The following is a 22,771-nucleotide window of genomic DNA, read 5'->3' as shown; positions in this document are numbered from 1 at the left end:
TAAAGTACACATGAAGCCCTGTAGAACTCAGCATTGCAGAAGTCAGAAAATATGACACATCTAGTGAGGAACAGAGACTGTGAGGGTCTGATGCCCATTCCCCACCTTTCTTCTATGCCATGCTGCTTTCAGGGATGGGGTGTGAGTGAGTGACTTTGATATTCACATGCCTTTCAGATGAAGTTACATTTAGTCAGAAAAATGACAAAATCTTCTATTTGAAAATAAGTATTTCTTACTTTTTGGCTTATGAGCACCGGAGCATGATTTAAGGAAGCGGCCCAATTTACAAAGTCAGTCACATTGATCATTCTGGCTCCTCTGAGAAGTTTCTCTTTCAGTTCAGTTGCGTATTTTCTGGTTCCTCCTCTTATGAAGGTGATAACATCATCGAAGAGGTCAGCCTCTGGGTTCGTTTCTGAGAAGAGAAAGAAGACATAAGTAAAGTGTGTATAGTTGTGTGATATTTGATAAATATTTATTGAACCCTTTCACAAGGTATAGTTCTAGTACATTTATTGAATTTTACTTATAGATATTACTTAGGTAATTTTTTCACCCCAAATCTCCAAGGGTAATTTTTACACTTGATTTTAGCCAAAAGGCCAAGAAGAGATCCAAGGATAATTTTTATTAGTAGACAATTATAGATTTCAATCTTTTAAAAGAAAATATAAATGGAATGATATTTAAGATACATTAAGAATTTAAATGAACATGAACTTGGGCAAACTCCAGGAGACGGTGAGGGACAGGGAAGCCTGCTGTGCTGTAGTCCACGGAGTCACAAAGAGTTGGACGTGACTAGATGAACACATGCAACACAATAATTTAAAGTTCATCACCTAAGCATGGGCACACATGGGGACATGACTTTTTTATTAAAGAAAATAAATTTATTCATTTCTGGCTGCCCTGGGTCTTCGTTGCTGTATGGGCGTTCCCTAGTTGTGGTGAGCAGAGGCTAATGTCCAGTTGCAACTGCATCTGATTGCAGTGGCTTCTCTTGTTGCGGAGCATGGGCTCTAGAGCACATGGGCTTCAGGAGTTGTGGTACATAGGTTTAGTCGCCCCACAGCATGTGAAGTCTTCCCAGACCAGGAATCAAACCCATATCCCCTGCACTGGAGGTGGATTCTTAACTACTGGACCACCAGGGAAGTCCAACATGAACCTTGATTGCATGCATTTTTTGTTGAAGACTTACCTTCATAATTATATTTTATATTTTGTATACATTTGCATTGACTATTCTAATATTATAAAATATCAAAGAATATGAAAAAAGAATAAAATAAAAAGCACAGTTTTTTCCACCACATTTTTTTTTGCATATTTCTCCCTCAGTCTCTCCCAGACCAAACCACTTTAAAAAGATTTGGGTGAATCATTTAGAATTGTGAATTTTTTGAACTAAAAATCTAATTTCAAGATGATATTTTTATGCTTCCTTATTTTTATAGATAAGAAAACTGAACCTCAGAGGGGTGGAGTGACGAGCCCAAGACCACATAGTAAGCTTCAGGGTCAAATTTTGAAATTAGGACATTTGATGGCAAGGTCAGCTTTCTTTTCACTTCAGCAGTAGTTTCCATTCATGACCACATGTTCGTGACTGGTATGCTTTTAAAAATATTAGGTTTTCCTCTCCTCTACTTCTCCACTATCAGCTGACTCTTTAAAGGTGAATCGTAGGCATTTGTATTTCTGAGAATGCTCTCAAGTATTTCTGGTCAGAATGAAAAATTGAGAACTCCAGCACCACTCTTGATTATAAATCTGCCAATGATTAGCAACAGAAGTAATATTTATACCAAGCAATTTACATTTCTTTAAAAAGTTATGTACTGACTTAATGTTAAGGATGGAGTAGGGATTTTTCCGTTTTCACCCAGTTTTATTGAGATATAATTGACATACAACACTGTGTAAGTTTAAGGTGGACAACATAATGACTTGACATACATACATATATATATATTACAAAATGATTGTCACAAAGTTTAGTTAACACACATCACCTCGTATGGTTACAAAAATGATTTTTTCCTTATGATGGGACCTTTTAGGATCTATTCTCTTAGCAACTTTTGAACATATCACACAGCAGTGTTAACTAGAGTCATCATGTTGTATATTACATCCACAGTATGTGTTTATCTTATAACTGGAAGTTTGTACTTTTTGACCAGTTGGGTGAGGATGAATTAGGGATTTTGAGTCAGGTGGAAAATTAGGGTGTTAAGGAGATGGCTTTGGCCTTCTCCTCTCTTGATGGACACAGACAGCACCTCCTTTAGGCCATTCAGAAGCTTTGTTAAAATTAGGGGAAAATAAAGAAAACTTTCCTCAAGATATTTTTCTACTGTGGGTATTCTACCATTGTCATGGTAAATATACAAATCTACAGTGACCACCACCAGAGCTGTGCACTTCAGGGCTCAGCCATTGAATATATGTCCCCAGGTTACTTGTGTTTATAGCCATTTGGGAAACACTATAAAGATAAAATAGTTTTGGGGAATTTCCTGGTAGTCCAGTGGTGAGGACTATATGCTTTTACCACCAAGGGCCCACGTTCGATCCCTGGCCAGAGAACTAAGATCCTACAAGCTGGTGTGGCTCAGCCAAAAAAAAAAAAAAAGTAAAATAGCTTTAAACACTTTTATTTTTTTGCTTTGTTTTTACATAAAGAAGAGAGACAATAAAGAAGACTCATAGTGACAGGGCCGTTCTCATGGACATTTCTTCCTTCTTTTTACCCTGGTAAGTTAAGTCATACTTACCTGTTTGACCCATACCCTTCTTTGAGCAAAGTTTTGAATCAAAATTTCCCGTAACTTCAACTCCAACCTTCAGAGACAAATCCAGATCAAACCCGAGGCATCTCTGTACGTCCCTCAGTTCAATATCTGTTTAATATATTTAGTTGGAAATTATTCGATAATATCTGTCAATATCATCAATAAATTCCAATTTTGTTATTTTGTAAGAAACATACTGACTTAGATTCCTAGACATTATTACTGAACTCAAAAAGGAGACAATGTCTAACATGTACTGAATGATGATGTGCCCAGCATCATTCTAAGTATTTTGTGGAATTAACTAACTTAAACCTCACATTAACCTCTTGAGGTAAGCTTTATCCTTATCCTCATTTTACAGATGAGGGTACAGAATCATGAAACAGTTAAGGAACCTGTTTTGGGCAGATGATTTAAATACATGACACTTTATTCTGTACATACGGCAGACGTTGATGATCAATAAGAGTCTTTTCTATGATTTCAACTGTGGTCAGAAGCCTACTCAATATGGACCCAATTCAACTACCACTCTATGGTTAGAACTGTCATCATATGAGGTAAAACTAATTTTCCACTCTTGCTTTAGACGTATATGTTGTTACCACTGCTTTTTCCTTCCACTCTGGGAGAAACTTTATGACATTTCCTTTTCAATTCTCAAGAATACTTTGAAGATAATTGGCACACATATAATTGAACCAGTCTACAGATTAAGCAAGAGGTTATATAAATGATGTCTCTTGTACTTTCTTTCACCTTGTAAATAGTGCTGTGGACTGTGCTAAGTCGCTTCAGTCAGGTCCAACTCTTTGTGACCCAATGGACTGTAGCCCACCAGGCTCCTCTGTTCTTGGGATTCTCTAGACAAGAATACTGGAGTGGGTTGCCATGCCTTCCTTGGGTCTATTCCCAACCCAGGGATAGAACCTGCATCTCTTAGGTCTCCTGCATTGGCGGGTGGGTACTTTACCACTAGCCCCACCTGGGAAGCCCTTTGTAAATAGTGCTTCACTAAAAGCAGCATCACCAAATAACATTATATTGCAATACGAATTTGTGCATTTCTCAGTAGCCTTGATGAGTAGTACATGGCCAAGTTATCTTGTTTGAGGTGGAAGTCAACTTGCTGTTTGATAGGATTTTTGAGGCCAAAAGGCAGGGAATGAATTTTTGCAAAGAAGCAGGTTATAGAACTCTACCACTGTTTTTAGTGCTAACCACTGGAAGAGGTTAGTGCTAGAAATAGTGGTTGATTCAAACAACATTGGAAGCTAGAGCTCTATTTCTCAGTATACCTTTCTGCTCCATGGACTTCTTATCCAAAACATATATTAGTTCATAGAGTCCTCCAAGAGACCCAGAGCTACTGTAGTGGGTTCCATAGGTTTCCAAAAATGCAAAATATTCCCCCTTTTCGTAAGTAGTCGGCAGAGTATTTATAGAATCCAAGAAAGTTGTTTGCAGCATGACATCCCGACTTCTCATCACAAATCTTCCTAGGTGAACTTTCCCTTTTACATGCAGAAACATTTTTTCCTTTATTGCAGAGCAGAAGAAAAGAAACATGAATTTTATCACCCTTATTTCAAATTTAAAACTCACAAAAAATTTAGAAAACCCATTTGAATGAGAAACTTAAAATCCTATCAAAAGTGTTGATGAAGATGTACACAACTGGAACTCTCACACATTGCTGCTGGAAGGATAAAATGGTACAATCACTTTGGAGAACTGTTTGGCAGTGTCTTAAAAAAGTCCACACTCCCATGGCCAGCAAATTCATTTCTACATAAAATCAGTAAGAGCAGTTCACACAAAGATCTGTGAGAGGCTTTTATAGCAACTTTGGGCAGAGTAGCTTAAAATGGAAAATGACAAATGTCCACTGACAGGAGAATTAATAGACAAATTGTAGTCTATTCACACAAAAGAATACTAGTTAGCAATAAAAGGGAATGAACTACTGATACAGGCAACAACACAAATAAATCTCAATAACATTTTCCTGAGTGAAATATACACCAAAGAGTTTATACGGTATGCGTGTGTGTATGGTTGCTTCAGTCATGTCCAGCTCTTTGCAACCCTATGGACTAAAGCCCGCCAGGCTCCTCTGTCCATGGGATTCTCCAGGCAAGAATACTGCAGTGGGTTGTCATACCCTCCTCCAGGGGATCTTCCCAACCGAGGTATTGAACCTGTCTCTTATGCTCCTGCGTTGGCAGGAGAGTTCTTTACCACCAGTGACACCTGGGAAGCCCACATACTATATGACTCTGCTGTGTTTATATAAAGTTCTAGAACAGGTGAAACTAAGCTGTGGTCAGAGAAATCTGGTCTCCTAGGTGGTTGCCTCCTAGGCAGTAGGGGATTGATTCAAAGGGCATGAGGGAATTTTCTCGAGGTGATGGAAATATTTTGCATTTGTTTAAGGAGGTGGATATAACAATCAAAACTCATGGAACTATATGCTAAAATATTTTCATTTTATTTTAAGTAAATTATACCTCACTAAGGTGACTTAAAATGTTAACAATGGAAGGATATGTAGGCATTATATATGAAGCCCAATCTTATTTTACATACAAGGAAACTGGGATACAAAGGTATCAAATTATTTTCACCAAATCTGTGGCAAAGATTGATACTGAAAACCTGGGTCTCAGGCCTTTCTGTGTCTTCTCCTAAGTCCTCCGAATCTTTGATAACAGGGAAAGACAGACAATATTTGAAGAAGTAGTTTTCAAAGTCAATCTAAACACCTCAGCACTTAAATGTTTCCAGGGATGGTGGCTTACATTTCCCAAGGGAAACAGGGGCAGTGACAAAGAGCTATGCGATTCAATGCTATAGACTGTCCCAGGCAAAACTAAACCACAATTGAGATCCCATGATTTTGTGGCAGGTTCTTTTAAAATTTTCCTGCTGTAGTTGTGGTGGACACGTGTTCATTGCATAGGAGTTTAAAACATTTTATGATTTTTTTAAAGGTGAATCTTGGTATGTATGAACATCACAGCAAATTTTTTATGTTTTAGAAGCACAACTGTTTACACTGTGGGACTTAACTTCAACCGATGCTGGGTGACTCAGTATCTAACAAGAATCTTAAAGAAACTTATTCCATATTTATATGTTTTCCATTTGGTGAATTGCATAATCATTCTTAACAGAATCTCAAAGACGCACAAAACATATTTGAATTTCTTTTCATTTGCTAAAATTGAGAGGTGTATCTTGTCAGAAAGACATTATATTCTTTGGTTCAGCTTATTTTAGAGATAGATCTTAGATCATTCCCATCCAAATCCATCCTTGTTTCTTCCATCTTAAGGGAATAAAAGTAATTTCTTGGTTTTACTTGTCTGACCACTTGCCATCCATTTCTTTGCCCTCATTGTGTTTAGTCTCTTAGTCATGTCCGACTCGTAGTGACCCCATGGACTGTAGCCCACCAGGCTCCTCTGTCCATGAGGATTCTCCAGGCAAAAATTATGGAGTGGCTGCAATGCTCTCTTCCGGGGATCTTCCCAACCCAGATATTGAACCCAGGTCTCCCGCATTGTGGGTGGATTCTTTACCATCTGAGCCACCAGGGAAGCTCAAGAATACTGCAGTATACCTTCTCCAGGAGATCTCCCCAACCCAGTAATTGAACCTGCATTCAGACCTGAATGCGGGAGTCTCCTGCATTGCAGGTGGATTCCTTACCAGCTGAGCTACCAGGGAAGCCCAATTAGAAGCAAAATTCCTTTAAAGAGTTTTCTAGTCTGGTTGTTTCCAATTCTTCTCTTTCCATTTTCTCTTAAATCTAACCTAGTCGTGCTGCTGCCCTCTCAACTCCCAACAAAACTTCTCTTTTATTCAAAACCTCTTCTGAAGGTGCCAGTGATCTTCACAATGCTAAAGCCAGTGGTCATGTCTATATATCCTCTTGCATATATTAGTACATTTGACAGTTCATCACTCTTTTCTTTTTTGTCATCTAGGATAGTGCTTCTCAAACCATACAATATAAACATCTAGAGAATCTTGTCAAAATGCAGTTCTGACTCAGTAGGTTTGTTGTAGGGTCTGAGATCCTAAACTTCCCAGTGAGACATTGCTTCTACTGGTCACAGAACACACTTTGAGTAATTAGGTTCTATGGCACCCTGGCTACCTTCTTCCTTCACTCCTTGTTCCCCAGACCAGTTTCTATTGAAGTTTCGAGTTTAGTCTTTGATCTTCCCTTTTCTAACCACACTAATTTTTTAGTGGTCTCACCAACGCCTACAACTTGAAGCACCATCTATATATTTTGTTGTTCAGTTGCTTAATTGTGTCTCACTCTATGGGACCCATGGATTGTAGCACACCAGACTCCTCTGTCTTCCACCATCTCCCACAGTTAGCTCAAATTCATGAGCATTGAGTTGGGGATGCTATCTAACCATCTCATCCTCTGCCACCTACTTCTCCTATTGCACTCAGTCTTTCCCAGCATCAGGGAAATGAGTGGGTTCTTTGCATCAGGTGGCCAAAGTATTGCAGCTTCAACTTTACTAACTGTCCTTCCAAGGTATGTTCAGGATTGATTTCTTTTAGGATTGACTGGTTTGATCTTCTTGCTGTCTCAAGAGTCATCTGCAGCACCACAATTCCAAAATATCAATTCTTTGGCTCTCAGCCTCCTCTATGGTTGAACTCTCACATCCATACATGACTACTGGAAAAATCATAGCTTTGACTATATGGATCTTTGTCAGCACAATGATGTTTCTATGCTGTCTAAGTTTGTCATAGTTTTCCTCCCAAGGAGCAAGCATCTTTTAATTTCATGGCTGCAGTCACCTTCTGCAGTGATTTTGGAGCCCAAGGAAAGATAATCTATCACTTCTCCTTCTTTTCCCCTTCTACTTGCCATGCAGTGATGGGACCAGATGCCATGATCTTAGCTTTTTCATGTCGAGTTTCAAGCCAGCTTTTTTACTCTGTTTTTCATCCCCATCAAGAAGCTCTTTATTTCCTCTTCACTTCCTGTTCTTACAGTGGTATCGTCTGTGTATCTGAGGTTGTGGATATTTCTCCCAGCAATCTTAATTCCAGCTTGTGAGTCATCTAGCCTAGCATTTCACATGAGGTACTCTGCATATAAGTTAAATAAGCAGGGTGACAATATATAGCCTTTTTGTACTCCTTTCCCAATTTTGAACCAGTCAGTTGTTCCATGTAGAGTTCTAACTCTTGCTGCTTGACACATGTACAGGTTTCCCAGGAGATGGGTAGGGTGGTCTGCTACTTCCAACTATATAAGAATTTCCCACAGTTTGCTGTGATCTACACAGTCAAAGGCTTTCGCATAGTCAGTGAAGGAGAAATAGACATTTTTCTAGAACTCCCTTGCTTTCTCCATGATCCAATGGATGCTGGCAATTTGATCTCTGGTTCCTCTGCCTCTTTGAAACACAGCATGTTCATCTAGAATTTCTCAGTTCATGGACTGCTGAAGCCGAGCTTGAAGGGTTTTTAGTATAACCTTGCTAGCATGTGAAATGAGTGCAATTTTACAGTAGTTTGAACATTCTTTTGCATTGTCCTTCTTTGGGATTGGAATGAAAAATGACATTTTCCAGTACTGTGGCCACTGCTGAGTTTCCTGAATTCGCTGACATACTGAGTGCAGCACTTTAACAGCCACATCTTTTAGGACTTGAAATAGCTCAGCTGGAATTACGTCACCTCCACTAGCTTTTTTGTAGTAATGCTTCCTAAATCTTACTTGACTTCACAGTCCAAGATGACCAGCCTTGGGTGAGTGACAACACCATCATGGTTATCTGGGTTATTAAGGCCTTTTTTTGGATAGTTCTTTTCTGTATTCTTGCCACCTCTTCTTAATCTCTTCTGCTTCTGTTAAGTCCTTACCATTTCTGTCCTTTATTGTGTCCACCCTTGCATGAAATGTTCCCTTGATTTCTCCAATTTTCCTGAATAGATCTCTAGTTTTTCCCATTCTATTGTTTTCTTCTATTTCTTTGCATTGTTCATTTAAGGCCTTCTTATCTCACCTTACTATTCTCTGGAACTCTGCATTCAGTTGGATATATCTTTCCCCTTCTCCTTTGCCTTTATCTTCCCTTCCTTCCTCAGCATTGTAAAGCCTCCTCAGACAAACAGCTCACCTTCTTGCATTTATTTTCTTTGGAATGGTTTGGGTCACTGCCTCCTGTACAATGTTATGAGCCTCCATCCATAGTTCTTCAGGTACTCTATCAGATCTAATCCCTTGAATCTATGCATCACCTCCACTGTATAATCATAAGGGATTTGATTCAGGTCATACCTGAATGGCCTAGTGGTTTTCTCTACTTTCTTCTTTTTAAACCTGAATTTTGCAATAAGGAACTCATGATTTGAGTCACAATCAGCTCCAGGTCTTGTTTTTGCTGATTGCATAGAGCTTCTCTATCTTTGGTTGCAAAGAACTTAATCAATCTGATTCTGTTACTGACCATCTGGTGATGTCCATGTGTAGAGTCATCTCTTGAGTTGCTGGAAAAGGGTGTTTGCTATGACCAGTGTGTTCTCTTGACAAAACTCTGTTAGCCTTTGCCCTGCTTCATTTTGTACTCCAAGGCCAAACTTGCCTGTTATTCTGGATGTCTCTTGACTTCCTGCTTTTGCCTTCTAAACCCCAAGATGAAAAGGAGATCAAACCAAACAATCCTAAAGGAAATCAGTCCTGATTATTCATTGGACAGACTGATGCTGAAGCTGAAGCTCCAATACTTTGGCCAACTGATGCAAAGAACTGACTTATTAGAAAAGACCCTGAAGCGGGAAAGATTGAAGGCAGGAGGAGAAGGGGATGATAGAGGATGAGATGATTGGATGGCATCACTGACTCAGTGGACATGAATTTGAGCAAGTTCCAGGAGTTGGTGATGGACAGGGAAGCCTGTCGTGCTGCAGTCCATGGGGTTGCAAAGAGTTGGACATGACTGAGCAACTGAACTGATGATGAAAAGGACATCTGAAATTAAGTGTCAGTTCTAAGAAGGCATTGTAAGTCTTCACAGAACCAGTCATCTTCAGTTTCTTAGGCATTAATGGTTGGGGCACAGACTTGGATTACTGTGAGGCTGAATAGTTTGCCTTTGAAACAAACTGAGATTATTCTATTGTTTTTGAGATTGTACCCAGTTACTGCATTTCAGACTCTTTTGTTGACTATTTGGTCTGCTTCACTTCTACAAAGAGCTTCTTGTCCACAGTAGTATATATAATGGTCATCTGAATTAAACTTGCCCATTCCCATCCATTTTAGTTCACTGATTCCTAAGATGTCAAAGTTCAGTCTCGTCCTCTTCTGTTTGACCACGTCCAATTTACCTTGATTCATTGGACCTAACATTCCTCATCCTTATGCAATATTAAATCATATGACTTTAGGCACCATATATTTATTAACAGCTTGTGACTCAGCTGGTGAAGAATCTGCCTGCAATGTGGGAGACCTGGATTCAATCCCTGTGTTGGGAAGATCCCCTGGAGAAGGGAAAGGCTACCCACTCTAGTATTCTGGCCTGGAGAATTTCATGGACTGTATAGTCCATGGCGCAGAAGGCAATGGCACCCCACTCCAGTACTCTTGCCTGGAAAATCGCATGGACGGAGGGGCCGGGTAGGCTGCAGTCCATGGGGTCGCTAGGAGTAGGACACCACTGAGCGACTTCACTTTATTTTTTCACTTTCATGCATTGGAGAAGGAAATGGCAACCCACTCCAGTGTTCTTGCCTGGAGAATCCCAGGGACAGGGGAGCCTGGTGGGCTGCCGTCTATGGGGTCAGGCGGAGTCGGACACGACTGAAGCGACTTAGCAGCGGCAGCAGCATAGTCCATGGGGTCTCAAAGAGTCAGACATGACTGAGCGACTTTCATATTTTCTCAAACTTAAAACTTAATTCCAGACCTCCTTCCCAAATGTCAGACTCATAACATCAACTTACTACTTTATGTCTCCAATGGAATGCCAAATAGACATCTCAAACATAATCTAAAACTTAACTACTGGTCTTCTCCAAACCTGCTCTACCTGAAGTTTTCTCCATCTCAGCTGATAGCAACTCCATTCTTCTGGTTGCTCAGAGCAAAAACAGAGTCATGTTTGACTCTACAACTGTCCTTTTCTGAAATGCCATCATCTCTCACCTAGATTCTTGCAATAGGTTTTAACAAATCTTTTTCCTTTTGCTACTAACTTTCATAATCTTGTCCCAACCATATCCAGAGTAGTCATTTAAAATATATTAAAGTATGTCAATCTTCTATTCAAAACATTCCAATGGTCCCTCATGTCACTCATTGAAAAAAATCAAACTCTTATCACAGGCTGTGAGGCCCTTTATTATCTGATTCAAGGTAACCTCACTAACTTTTTCTCCTTCTGGTTTATTTTTTTGGGCTCCAAAATCACTGCAGATGGTGACTGCAGCCATGAAATTAAAGACGCTTACTCCTTGGAAGTAAAGTTATGACCAACCTAGACAGCATATTCAAAAGCAGAGACATTACTTGGCCAACAAAGGTCCGTCTAGTCAAGGCTATGGTTTTTCCTGTGGTCATGTATGGATGTGAGAGTTGGACTGTGAAGAAGGCTGAGCGCCAGAGAATTGATGCTTTTGAACTGTGGTGTTGGAGAAGACTCTTGAGAGTCCCTTGGACTGCAAGGAGATCCAACCAGTCCATTCTAAAGGAGATCAGCCCTGGGATTTCTTTGGAAGGAATGATGCTGAAGCTGAAACTCCAGTACTTTGGCCACCTCATGTGAAGAGTTGACTCATTGGAAAAGACTCTGATGCTGTGAGGGATTGGGGGCAGGAGGAGAAGGGGATGACAGAGGATGAGATGGCTGGATGGCATTACTGACTCAATGGACATGAGTCTGAGTGAACTCCAGGAGTTGATGATGGACAGGGAGGCCTGGTGTGCTGCGATTCATGGGGTCGCAAAGAGTCAGACACGACTGAGCGACTGAACTGAACTGAACTGAACTGAATGTGCAAGTATGTTCCCATCTTAGGGACTTGTCTTTAATAGATCCTTCTGCCAGTTATATTTGACAATTTCCTGTCCTTCAAATCTTTATTCGGATCTTATCTTCTCAGTGAAGCCTATCCTAAACTTCTTATTAATTTTTTATTTTAATTTTTTGTTTTGAGCTGGGTTTTCATTGCAGTAAGTGTGCTTCTCTAGTTGTGGTGCACAGGATCAGTAGTTGTAGTGTGCAAACTTAGCTGCCAAGTGGCATGTGGATTTTATTTTCTTGACCAGGTATTGAACCCAAGTTCTTTGCATTAGAAGGCAGATGCTTAATCACTGAACTGCCAGTGGAGTCCCCTAAGTTTCTTTTTAAATACTGCCATCTGCCCAGGACTCCTGATTGCCTTATGCTACTCTACTCTCTCTTCATTTTATTCTATAGCACCTGTCATTTTTTAAATAGTCTATAGCTTCCCTTTTTTGCTGTTATGCTTATTTTTAATCTATCTTTCCTGCTAAACTTTCAGCTCCATGAGAATAAGAATCTTTGTTAGTTTGGTTCACAAATGTATTCTAAGCACCCAGAACAGTGCCTAGCCGCATAGTAAGTCCACAATTAAATAGTTGTTGAATGACTTCAAGGATTTTCCAACTGTACTCTTTGAGTGAGTGTGCATGTGAATAGAAGCAATGTACTGACCTATAAAAAACTGTTATATTGTTGCTGGGGACTGGGGGCAGATGGAGGGAAGGGATAGTTAGGGAGTTTGGGATGGACAGGTATACACTGCTATATTTAAAACGGATAATCAACAAGGACCTAGTGTATAGGACACGGAACTCTGTTCAGTGTTATGTGGCAGGGGAGTTTGGGGGAGAATGGATACATGTATATATATTTGGTTGAGTCCCTTGCTGTTCACTTGAAACTGTCACAACATTGTTAATAGGCTATGCTGCTGCTGCTGATGCTAAGTCGCTTCAGTCATGTCCAACTCTGTGCGACCCCATAGACGGCAGCCCACTAGGCTCCCCTGTCCCTGGGATTCTCCAGGCAAGAACACTGGAGTGGGTTGCCATTTCCTTCTCCAATGCCTGAAAGTGAAAAGTGAAAATTGAAAGTGAAGTCGCTCAGTCGTGTCCAACTCTTTGTGACCCCATGGACTGTAGCCTATCAGGCTCCTCCATCCATGGGATTTTCCAGGCAAGAGTGCTGGAGTGGATTGCCATTTCCTTCTCCAGAGGATCTTCCTGACCCAGGAATTGAACCCGGGTCTCCCGCATTGCAGGCAGATGCTTTACCGTCTGAGCCACCAGGGAAGCCGTCCAAAGATGAAACAAACCACTAAATCTGGATTAAATATTAAAAAACAAACACATTTTCAAAGTCTCAAATTAAATGTATGATTACAAAGTAAGCAGACAATTTCATATGCAATGCATATAATTTCATGGCATTGTTACTTTAGAAATACACTTTACAGTAAGTAGTCATCATTCTAAGATGTTGCAATGAATTACCAAAAAACTCCTGAGCATGAGTTAATTCTGATGAGAATATAGATTAAATAGTCTGCTACCACAATCTCAGTCAAAAAGAAAGTTCTGAATTCTTCTCTCTTTTTTTGGCTGCACCACAGCCATGTGGGATCTTGGCTACCCCTAACTAGGAACCTAACCCGTGCCCATTATAGCAGAAAGACAAAGTCTTAACCACTGTATCGCCAGGGGAGTCCCCAAAAGTGTGCTCTGAATTCTTAATATGCTTGTTCTGTTTGTAACCACAAACACTCACATTACAACTGAATTGAAGGGATTTTTCTCCAGTTAACTTTCTTCCTCTGGACCCTCTAGCTACCTACGCATTTGAAGATTTGTTGAGTATTATTTTTCTTTATCTTATGAGCACTATCTTTTCTAAACAATTAAACTTAAAAAAGCATGCTTGGTTAGTTTTCAAAATATTCCATTATATTTTCTATACTAAAGTTTGATCTTACCTGCTTAGCAGAATATGACGACAACAGTCTGTAAATATCATCTTTGGAATATGTAAATCGAAACTTAGCCTCAGCAGCCAACTTGGAAGGACTTGAGGTGCTTCCTTTGTCAGAATGTTCTAAATCTACACATTTATTCTTTTCAATTGCTTCAACAGGTGTATATTTTACAGATAAACCTGCATTAAAATTTAATTTCTTCTCTTCGATAATAGTTCTGAGTATCTGAATGCTTTCTTCATGATTTTCAGTTCTGAAATTCTTGTCAGCTTTGGTCTAAGAGAAAATATACAAAAAAACCCACCCACAATAAATAGGAAAAGACAAAAATCAGGCAATTTATTTGAAAGAGAGTAGAGCAAAGAAGTTAAGAGTGAAGGCACAAAAGTGAGACTGCCAGTATTTAAATACAGATTCGATAATCTTGAGAACATTACACAATAACCTCTCTGTGCCCAGTCTGATTCCTAGTCTATAAAATAGGGATACTCACCACACCTGGCCCAAAGGTTGTTATGAGAAATCAATGAAATAAAGCATACGAAGGGCTTAGAACATAGCAAGCTTTCAAAAGTTAACATATCAATAATTAAAAAGCAAGTTGCATAACAGATCAGATGTACAATATATTCCCATTTGTGTTAAAAAAAGAAAGAAAAGAAATGATAAAGCTAACGCTTTAGAAGCCTTATATACCAGGCACTGTTTTGAGCATTTTACACGTTAATTAATTTAAGTAGAAGTTTCAAGACTTGAGCCCTGTTCTGCCTCTTAACCTTTTCACTCCACTGCCTAATAGGAAAAAAAAAACACCCCAAAACAAACTTCTATGTGCATAGAAAATTACTGGAAAAATAGACAACCCACAGATTGTTCACCCTTGAGAAGGGGAACTGTGAATAGATAGATCTCTGGAGTAGTGGCAGGCTTGCTTTTTTTCTTGCATTATCTTTTATGTTGTTTGGACATTTTGATTTTTTTAACTGCGCTCATTTTTGCACGAAAAAGACTGAACTAAACAACCTAGTTGTTTAGTTAAAACAGCCTTGTTGTTTAGTTAAAACTAGTTTAGCTAAAACAACCTAGATGTTTAGTTAGCTGTTTAATTAAAACTTTCAATTAAAACACATAAACTTATTTACAAAACAGACTCACAGACATAGAAAACAAACTTATGGCTACCAAAGAGGAAAGGATGGGAGAGGGATAAATTAGGAGCTTGGGTTTAACAGATAACACACTACTATATGTAAAATAGGTAATCAACAAGATTTTACTGTATAGCACAAGAAACTATATTTAATATCTTGTAATCTATAATAGAAAAGAATTTTAAAAAGAATATATATATATATATCTGAATCAGCTTTCTGTTCACCAGAAATTAACATAACACTGTAATTTGACTATACTTCAATAAAACAGAACTTTCTTTGCCAACTTGGTTACTGTCAGGCAGCAGTGGGAGAGCTGTTAATCTCGACAATTAAACTCTCTTTCCAGAGGTCCCCTGAAGCAGGCCGCAACTCTTGTCTGGAAAAAGACACTCATCTCTTTAGTCATTGACACAGAGGGGACTTAGTAGCATACATTGAGTGACTTTTATGCACGGTGAATGGTGAGGTCTGATCGTGTATGTCTCCCCTTAAATTCATATGTTAAAATCCTAATGCCCAATGGGATGGTGTTATTAATAGAAGGTGGGGCCTGTGGAAGGAGCCTTCATGAAAAGATTAGTGCTTTTATAAAAGTGACTCCACAGAACTCCCTAGTCCCTGGAAACCATGTCAGGATACAGCAAGAAGTCTGTAACCCAGAAGAGGGCCCTCACCTGACCCTGCTAGCACTTTGATCTCAGATGCCCAGCCTCCAGGACTGTGAGCAGTAAATTTCTGTTGTTTCAAAGCTACCTGGTCCCTGGTATTTCATTATAGCAATCCAAGAAGACTAAGACAAGAAACTCAAAGTTATCATCTAATGGGAAAGATTGAAATGTATATAATTTTCTTTAAAGGAAAGTGCTCAATGCAAAGGGGAAGAGTAACCTAACCATGTCACTTCCCTGCTTAAAATCTTTGTCTTCCCTGCCTTTGAGATAAAGTCTTGTTCCAAGTTAGTTTCTCCCTGTCTATACTCCAGCCCGCTGATCTCCTTTCCATTTCCACCGCCTATGTTTCCTCCCATCACAGGGCTCTTTTATGTTGTGTTTACTTTCTGGAAACTTCTGTACTTCCCCTGCCTCCTCCACCTTCCCATTACACAAACATTACACACACTCATACACAAATATGTACTATGTATCCCTTGGTCTGGTGAATCCCCACTACTATTTCAAGTCTGAGCTTAAACATCACTTCTTTAGGGAGATGTTTCCTCATCCCACTGACTAACAAATCTGTTTCCTATAAGCTCTCATGGTTCTTCTTACAAAATGAAAAACTCTTCCCTTTTATAATTGCTTATTTAATAGACCTTCAGATGGTAAACTCCTAGAATTCAGGGACCATACCCATCTTACCCACATGCGACTATAGTTTCACCATTTAGTAAATTGCCTGGTGAATAGTGGATGACAAGAAAAAATTTATTAAATTTAATATGCAGTTCCAATATAGCTAACATAACATATGTATTGAGTGCTTACTCTGTGTCAGTAGTTGCTAAAAGTATTTTACATAAATGTTTAATTTCCTATCTTTTAATTTCTCAAATTATCCCCATTTTACAGATAAGAAGATAAAGGTTAAAAAAAATGCGTCCAAGATCACACAGCTAGGGAGTGGCCCAGTCAGCAATGAAACCCAGGAAGTCTGATTTCAGGGCAGAATTGTTCATTTTTATTTTATACTGCCAAAGAGGGCTTGACAAATTCTCTGTGGTAAATGAAGAAAAGATTCATGGAAAAGATTTTCTTGAACATTTGGCCTTGAAATATTAATGCATATATATATTATGCGATAATATTATATGTTATATTAAACTGAATCACTTTACTGTACACCAGAAACTAACCCAGCATGGTTAATCAACTATACTTCAATTAACAAAAAGAGAAATGAATAAATTTCTATTGCCTTGAAATCTAAGGCTGGTAGAAGCAATTGAAGACAATTCCACTCAGTTTTCCATGCTGAGAAGTGCCAAAGCTGAACAAAATGGCACCAGAAAACTCTCTCTCCCTAACTCTTCTAGAAGGTAAGGTCTTCCTAGTTCATTGTCTTCTAACTGGTTGTAGGATTAGAGTGGCATAATTTGTAGGCTCTTGTGCTTACATCTGAATTGGCTAGAAAGGGACTAGCCCTGCGATAAGGATCAACTTAGCAGTGTGAAGGACTGCTTGCTGGTATAAAGGAATATTAGTCAGGGTGTCAATTAGAATGCTGTTGAATGGTCCTGTTTCACTATGCTAGGATGGTAGTAGTGAGTAAAGCCTGAAATAGTGAGGGTTGGGTCACCCCCCAGAAAGCCTAGAGACAAGAGCTAGATTGAAAAGCCCCAAATCCATCCATTCAAAAATAAGTCTGAGCCCAATGATAGGCATTCAGAGATGGACCAATAAGTGGGATCATTCTGAAGAGGACAAAAGCCTTTGAATAGAGGTCAAGAGGCAAGATTACAGAAAGTAGGAAGACACAAAAATGGAAGTAAGTTTCTTTATGAGAATCAAATAAACAGATGTTGGAGAAGCTGAAATCAGAGAGGAGGCAAGTGTGGCTGTGTCTTCCAGAAGGTCTTTGTAGGGGTTAGAGAAATCTATCCTGTTTAAAAACTTATCAACTGATGCTTCCTGAATAGAAATAAACATTACTTCTGGCTCTGGGAATGGAAGAGATAGAACACCTCAGAAAATACTCCATAGTTCAAACTGAGGAGGTTTGGAGAGAGAGTGGAAATAAAAACTAAAGAGAAAAGATTATTAAAAGTTTCACTAAAAGTTTGTATGTACAAATAAAGAATAAAACCATACATTACTTACTATTATTATTAAGGGGATCTCTCACTAATTGACAAAAGGAACCTGGAAAGAGCAGATTGCCTGAAACCTCATGAGTCATCCTCAACTAAGGTACCTAGCCAAACCACATCCCCTTTTAACTGTTAAATTTCAGGATAATTTGAAAGGTAACAGTAGATAATGAATATAGCTCTCTATTATCTTCAAAAGATCATCTTCTCTGCCTTCAGTTCAGTTCAGTTGCTCAGTCATGTCTGACTCTTTGGGACCCCATGAATCGCAGCACGCCACGCCTCCCTGTCCATCACCAACTCTCGGAGTTCACTCAAACCCATGTCCATCGAGTCAGTGATGCCATCCAACCATCTCATCCTCTGTCATCCCCTTCTCCTCCTGCCCTCAATCTTTCCCTGCATCAGGATCTTTTCAAATGAGTTAGCTCTTTGCATCAGGTGGCCAAAGCATTGGAATTTCAGCTTCACCAGTCCTTCCGATAAACATCCAAGACTGATCTCCTTTGGGATGGACTGGTTGGATCTCCTTGCAGTCCAAGGGACTCTCAAGAGTCTTATCCAACACCACAGTTCAAAAGCATCAATTCTTTGGCGCTCAGCTTTCTTTATAGTCCAACTCTCACATCCATACATGACTGCTGGAAAAACCACAGCCTTGACTAGATGGACCTTTGTTGGCAAAGTAATGTCTCTGCTTTTTAATATGCTGTTTAGATTGGTCATAACTTTCCTTTCAAGGAGTAAGCATCTTTTAATTTCATTGCTGCAATTGCCATCTGCAGTGATTTTGGAGCTCCCCAAAATAAAGTTAGCCACTGTTTCCACTGTTTCCCCATGTATTTCCCATGAAGTGATGGGACCGGATGCCATGATCTTAGTTTTCTGAATGTTGAGATTTAAGCCAACTTTTTCACTCTCCTCTTTCACTTTCATCAAGAGGCTCTTTAGTAATTCACTTTCTGCCATAAGGATGGTGTCATCTGCATATCTGAGGTTATTGATATTTCTCCTGGCAGTCTTGATTCCAGCTTGTGCTTCTTCCAGCCCAGCGTTTCTCATGATGTACTCTGCATAGAAGTTAAATAAGCAGGGTGACAATATACAGCCTTGACGTACTCCTTTTCCTATTTGAAACCAGTCTGTTGGTCCATGTCCAGTTCTAACTGTTGTTTCCTGACCTGCATACAGATTTCTCAAGAGGCAGGTCAGGTGGTCTGGTATTCCATCTCTTTCAGAATTTTCCACAGTTTGCCGTGATCCACACAGTCAAAGGCTTTGGCATAGACAATAAAGCAGAAATAGATGTTTTTCTGGAACTCTCTTGCTTTTTTCATGATCCAGCAGATGTTGGCAATTTGATCTCTGGTTCCTCTGCCTTTTCTAAAACCAGCTTGAACATCTGGTAGTTCATGGTTCATGAATTGCTGAAGCCTGGCTTGGAGAATTTTCAGCATTACTTTACTAGCGTGTGAGATGAGTGCAATTGTGCGGTAGTTTGAGCATTCTTTGGCATTGCCTTTCTTTGGGATTGGAATGAAAACTGACCTTTTCCAGTGCTGTGGCCACTGCTGAGTTTTCCAAATTTGCTGGTGTATTGAGTGCAGCACTTTCACACCGTCATCTTTCAGGATTTGAAATAGCTCAACTGGAATCCCATCACCTCCACTAGCTTTGTTCATAGTGATGCTTCCTAAGGCCCACTTGACTTCACATTCCAGGATGTCTGGCTCTAGGTGAGTGATCACACCATCGTGATTACCTGGGTCTTGAAGATATTTTTTGTACAGTTCTTCTGTGTATTCTTGCCATCTCTTCTTAATATCTTCTGCTTCTGTTAGGTCCATACCATTTCTGTCCTTTATTGAGCCCATCTTTGCATGAAATGTTCCCTTGGTATCTCTAATTTTCTTGAAGAGATCTCTAGTCTTTCCCATTCTGTTGTTTTCCTCTATTTCTTTGCATTGATTGCTGAGGAAGGCTTTCTTATCTTTCCTTGCTATTCTTTGGAACTCTGCATTCAGATGTTTATATCTTTCCTTTTCTCCTTTGCTTTTCACTTCCCTTCTTTTCACAGCTATTTGTAAGGCCTCCTCAGACAGCCATTTGCTTTTTTGCATTTCTTTTTCTTGGGGATTGTCTTGATTCCTGTCTCCTGTACAATGTCACGAACTTCCATTCATAGTTCATCAGGCACTCTGTCTATCAGATCTAGTCCCTTAAATCTATTTCTCACTTCCACTGTATAGTCATAAGGTCTTCTCTGCCTAGGTCTTCAATATTGGTATGTTCTAGGATTCCATTCTCTCTCTTCTTTCCTCTCTCATTATACACCTCCTGGATTGGCCTTAAGGACTCTCAAGACTTCAGTGATGCTCTGGTATATGCTGATGGTACCTAAATTTCTGTCTCCAGTTCAAACTCCACCCTCACATTAACATATTTTATATAATCTATTTTGGACAAGATAACTCTACCCAGAAGTCAATCGTTATCTTCTTGGAATTAACTCTTCTTTGGGAAGATTCCCCATCTCCCCTTCCAACACACACACACATATATCTCAGATCTTCTCTGATGGGCTACCATCCACTGGAGGTCTCCTTTGACTTTCTGTCTCCATATTTTTCATCTATGGTGAGTTTACTTTGTGCTGGACCCTGTTCTAAGCACTTTGCATTTATTAACACATTTAACCTTTTCCAAATTCCTATGAAGTATGTATTATTGTTACCCCACTTTATGATAAGAAACTAAGATTCAGGAAAGATAATTAAGTTGCCTGGAGTCATGTGGATGCTAAGTGAAGGAATTTATCAGAATTCAAACCCAAGGAGTCTTATTCAGAACTGAGCACTTGACCTTATGCTCTACTGTCTCCAATTCATTACTGAACCGTTAGTTCTTAAGACTGAGCTGCGTCTCATATCTCCTTCTCTGCCTCTAGTATTACAGATGCAGTTCAGTTTTTCATCATCTCCTTGGACCGTAAAATAACCTTCTTCAGTTATTATCTCTGTTGTTGTCTCCTCAAAATTCGTCTCCACAAAACACAAAGATTTGAAATGGAACTCTGACCGTGTGACGCTCCTCAGTGGTTCCTTTCATCCTCAGGATTATGCCCAAGTTACTTAGTATGGCATATGAGTATCTTCATAATTTGACTCCTACCTATGACTCCAAATTTGAATCCATAATAAGTTCATTGTAGACTATAGTTTCTTTCAAGATAGAAGCTTCTATAGGCATAGTTTTACTTGCTTCCCAAGAATATCAATACATAACAAATAAACTAGCATGTAAGTATATAATAAATTTTATTTGTTCACTGCCAAGTTTTCTAAATGGGTTCAAACTGCCTGTAGAGAGAGTAGTTGGAATGTTTATTAAGCCTGTTTTCATTTCCTGTCAACTTTGATGGCAATTCCAATTATATGTTCACTTGAATATGGGTTGTTCCCTCCATTAAAAAAAAGCATTTGCTTTCTAAAGCAAGAGTGTCAGTATTCTGCATGCATTTATTTACTAATTCAGTAATCATTTATTTCCCTGGAGGAGGAAATGCAACCCACTAAACTACTCTTATCTGGAAAATCTCATGTTCAGAGGAGCCTTGTGGGCTATAGTCCATGGGGTTGCAAAGAGTCAGACATGACTGAATGACTGAACACACAATTATTTATTTAGCATGATATATGATATATGATGTTAGTTTCTCAGGATTCCATGGTAAATAAAATGACTAGAAACTCAGCTAAAGCTAGATAGGATACAGCAAAATCAACACCTGAACAGAAAGAAAAAGCAAAGGCTATTGCATAATTTGCAGAAAAGGCATCTATTCAAAACAAAAGATTCAGAGGAGAAAGCTGAGAGTGGTGTGGCCATTAAAAGCCAGATGAAGAATGACCTTTTCCTCCCTGCCAAGGACATTGATCATTATCTGGAAGGCTATAGGGAGACAACACCAAATGTAAGCAACAGAGTGATAAGGTCAGATTTATCATATATCTTCATACTGAAGTGAGTGGAATGAATTGAAACTGAGCAAAACTAGGGGTCTCAGACTTATGGGAGGACTGATAGTAGCCCAGATGGAAATGATGAGAGCCCAAGGCAGTGGGCAAGGCAGTGGGAATGGAGAAGAAGAAACAGAGATAACAGACTTTACAAAATAATGGAACTTGCTGACTGATTGGATGTTGTGGGCTTTGAGGGAGATGCACCTGTAGAGGTCTTTAGGAAGATTTCCAGACTTCTGAGTTTAATGATTAGGAATATATTGTTTCATTTCCCAACTAGAGAATTCAAGAGCAAGAAACAGAGGATTAGGAATAAGATGGGATATAAGGTTTGGATATGTGAACTGTGTGATGTTTGCAGTCAACTAGCTACACAGACCAACCTGAAAGTGAAAGTCAAAGTCGCTCAGCCCTGTCTGACTCTTTGTGACCCCATGGACTATACAGTCCATGGAATTCTCCAGGCCAGAATACTGGAGTGGGTAACCTTTCCCTTTTCCAGGGGATCTTCTCAACCCAGGGATCGAACCCAGGTCTCCCACATTGTAGGCGGATTCTTTACTAGCTGAGCCACAACACAGACCAACCTAGACAGCATATTCAAAAGCAGAGACACTACTTTGCCCACAAAGGTCTAGTCAAGGCTATGGTTTTTCCAGTAGTCATGTATGGATGTGAGAGTTGGACCATAAAGAAAGCTGAGTGCTGAAGAATTGATGCTTTTGAACTGTGGTGTTGGAGAAGACTCTTGAGAGTCCCTTGGACTGCAAGGAGATCAAACCAGTCAATCCTAAAGGAAATCAGTCCTGAATATTCGTTGAAAGGGCTGATGCTGAAGTTGAAACTCCAATACTTTGGCTACCTGGTGTGGAGAACTAACTCTTTGGAAAAGACCCTGATGTTGGGAAAGATTGAAGGCAGGAGGAGAAGGGGATGACAGAGGATGAG

At 39.5% G+C, this 22,771-nt stretch overlaps 1 protein-coding gene across 1 annotated transcript in view; it reads right to left on the bottom strand.

Moving 5' to 3' along the window:
- Positions 1–22,771, bottom strand: part of C9 (complement C9) — a 66,815-nt gene that overhangs the window by 14,307 nt on the left and 29,737 nt on the right. Inside the window, 4 exon segments of the mRNA NM_001035364.2 lie at positions 240–418; positions 2,787–2,912; positions 4,106–4,346; positions 13,836–14,111. Of these exon segments, the coding sequence (NP_001030441.1) occupies positions 240–418; positions 2,787–2,912; positions 4,106–4,346; positions 13,836–14,111 (822 nt within the window).

This window comes from Bos taurus, chromosome 20 (assembly GCF_002263795.3).
Source record: "Bos taurus isolate L1 Dominette 01449 registration number 42190680 breed Hereford chromosome 20, ARS-UCD2.0, whole genome shotgun sequence".
Lineage (NCBI taxonomy): Eukaryota > Metazoa > Chordata > Mammalia > Artiodactyla > Bovidae > Bos > Bos taurus.
The sequence above is the reverse complement of the archived record's forward strand: the minus strand, read 5'-3'. Positions and strand labels throughout refer to the sequence as shown.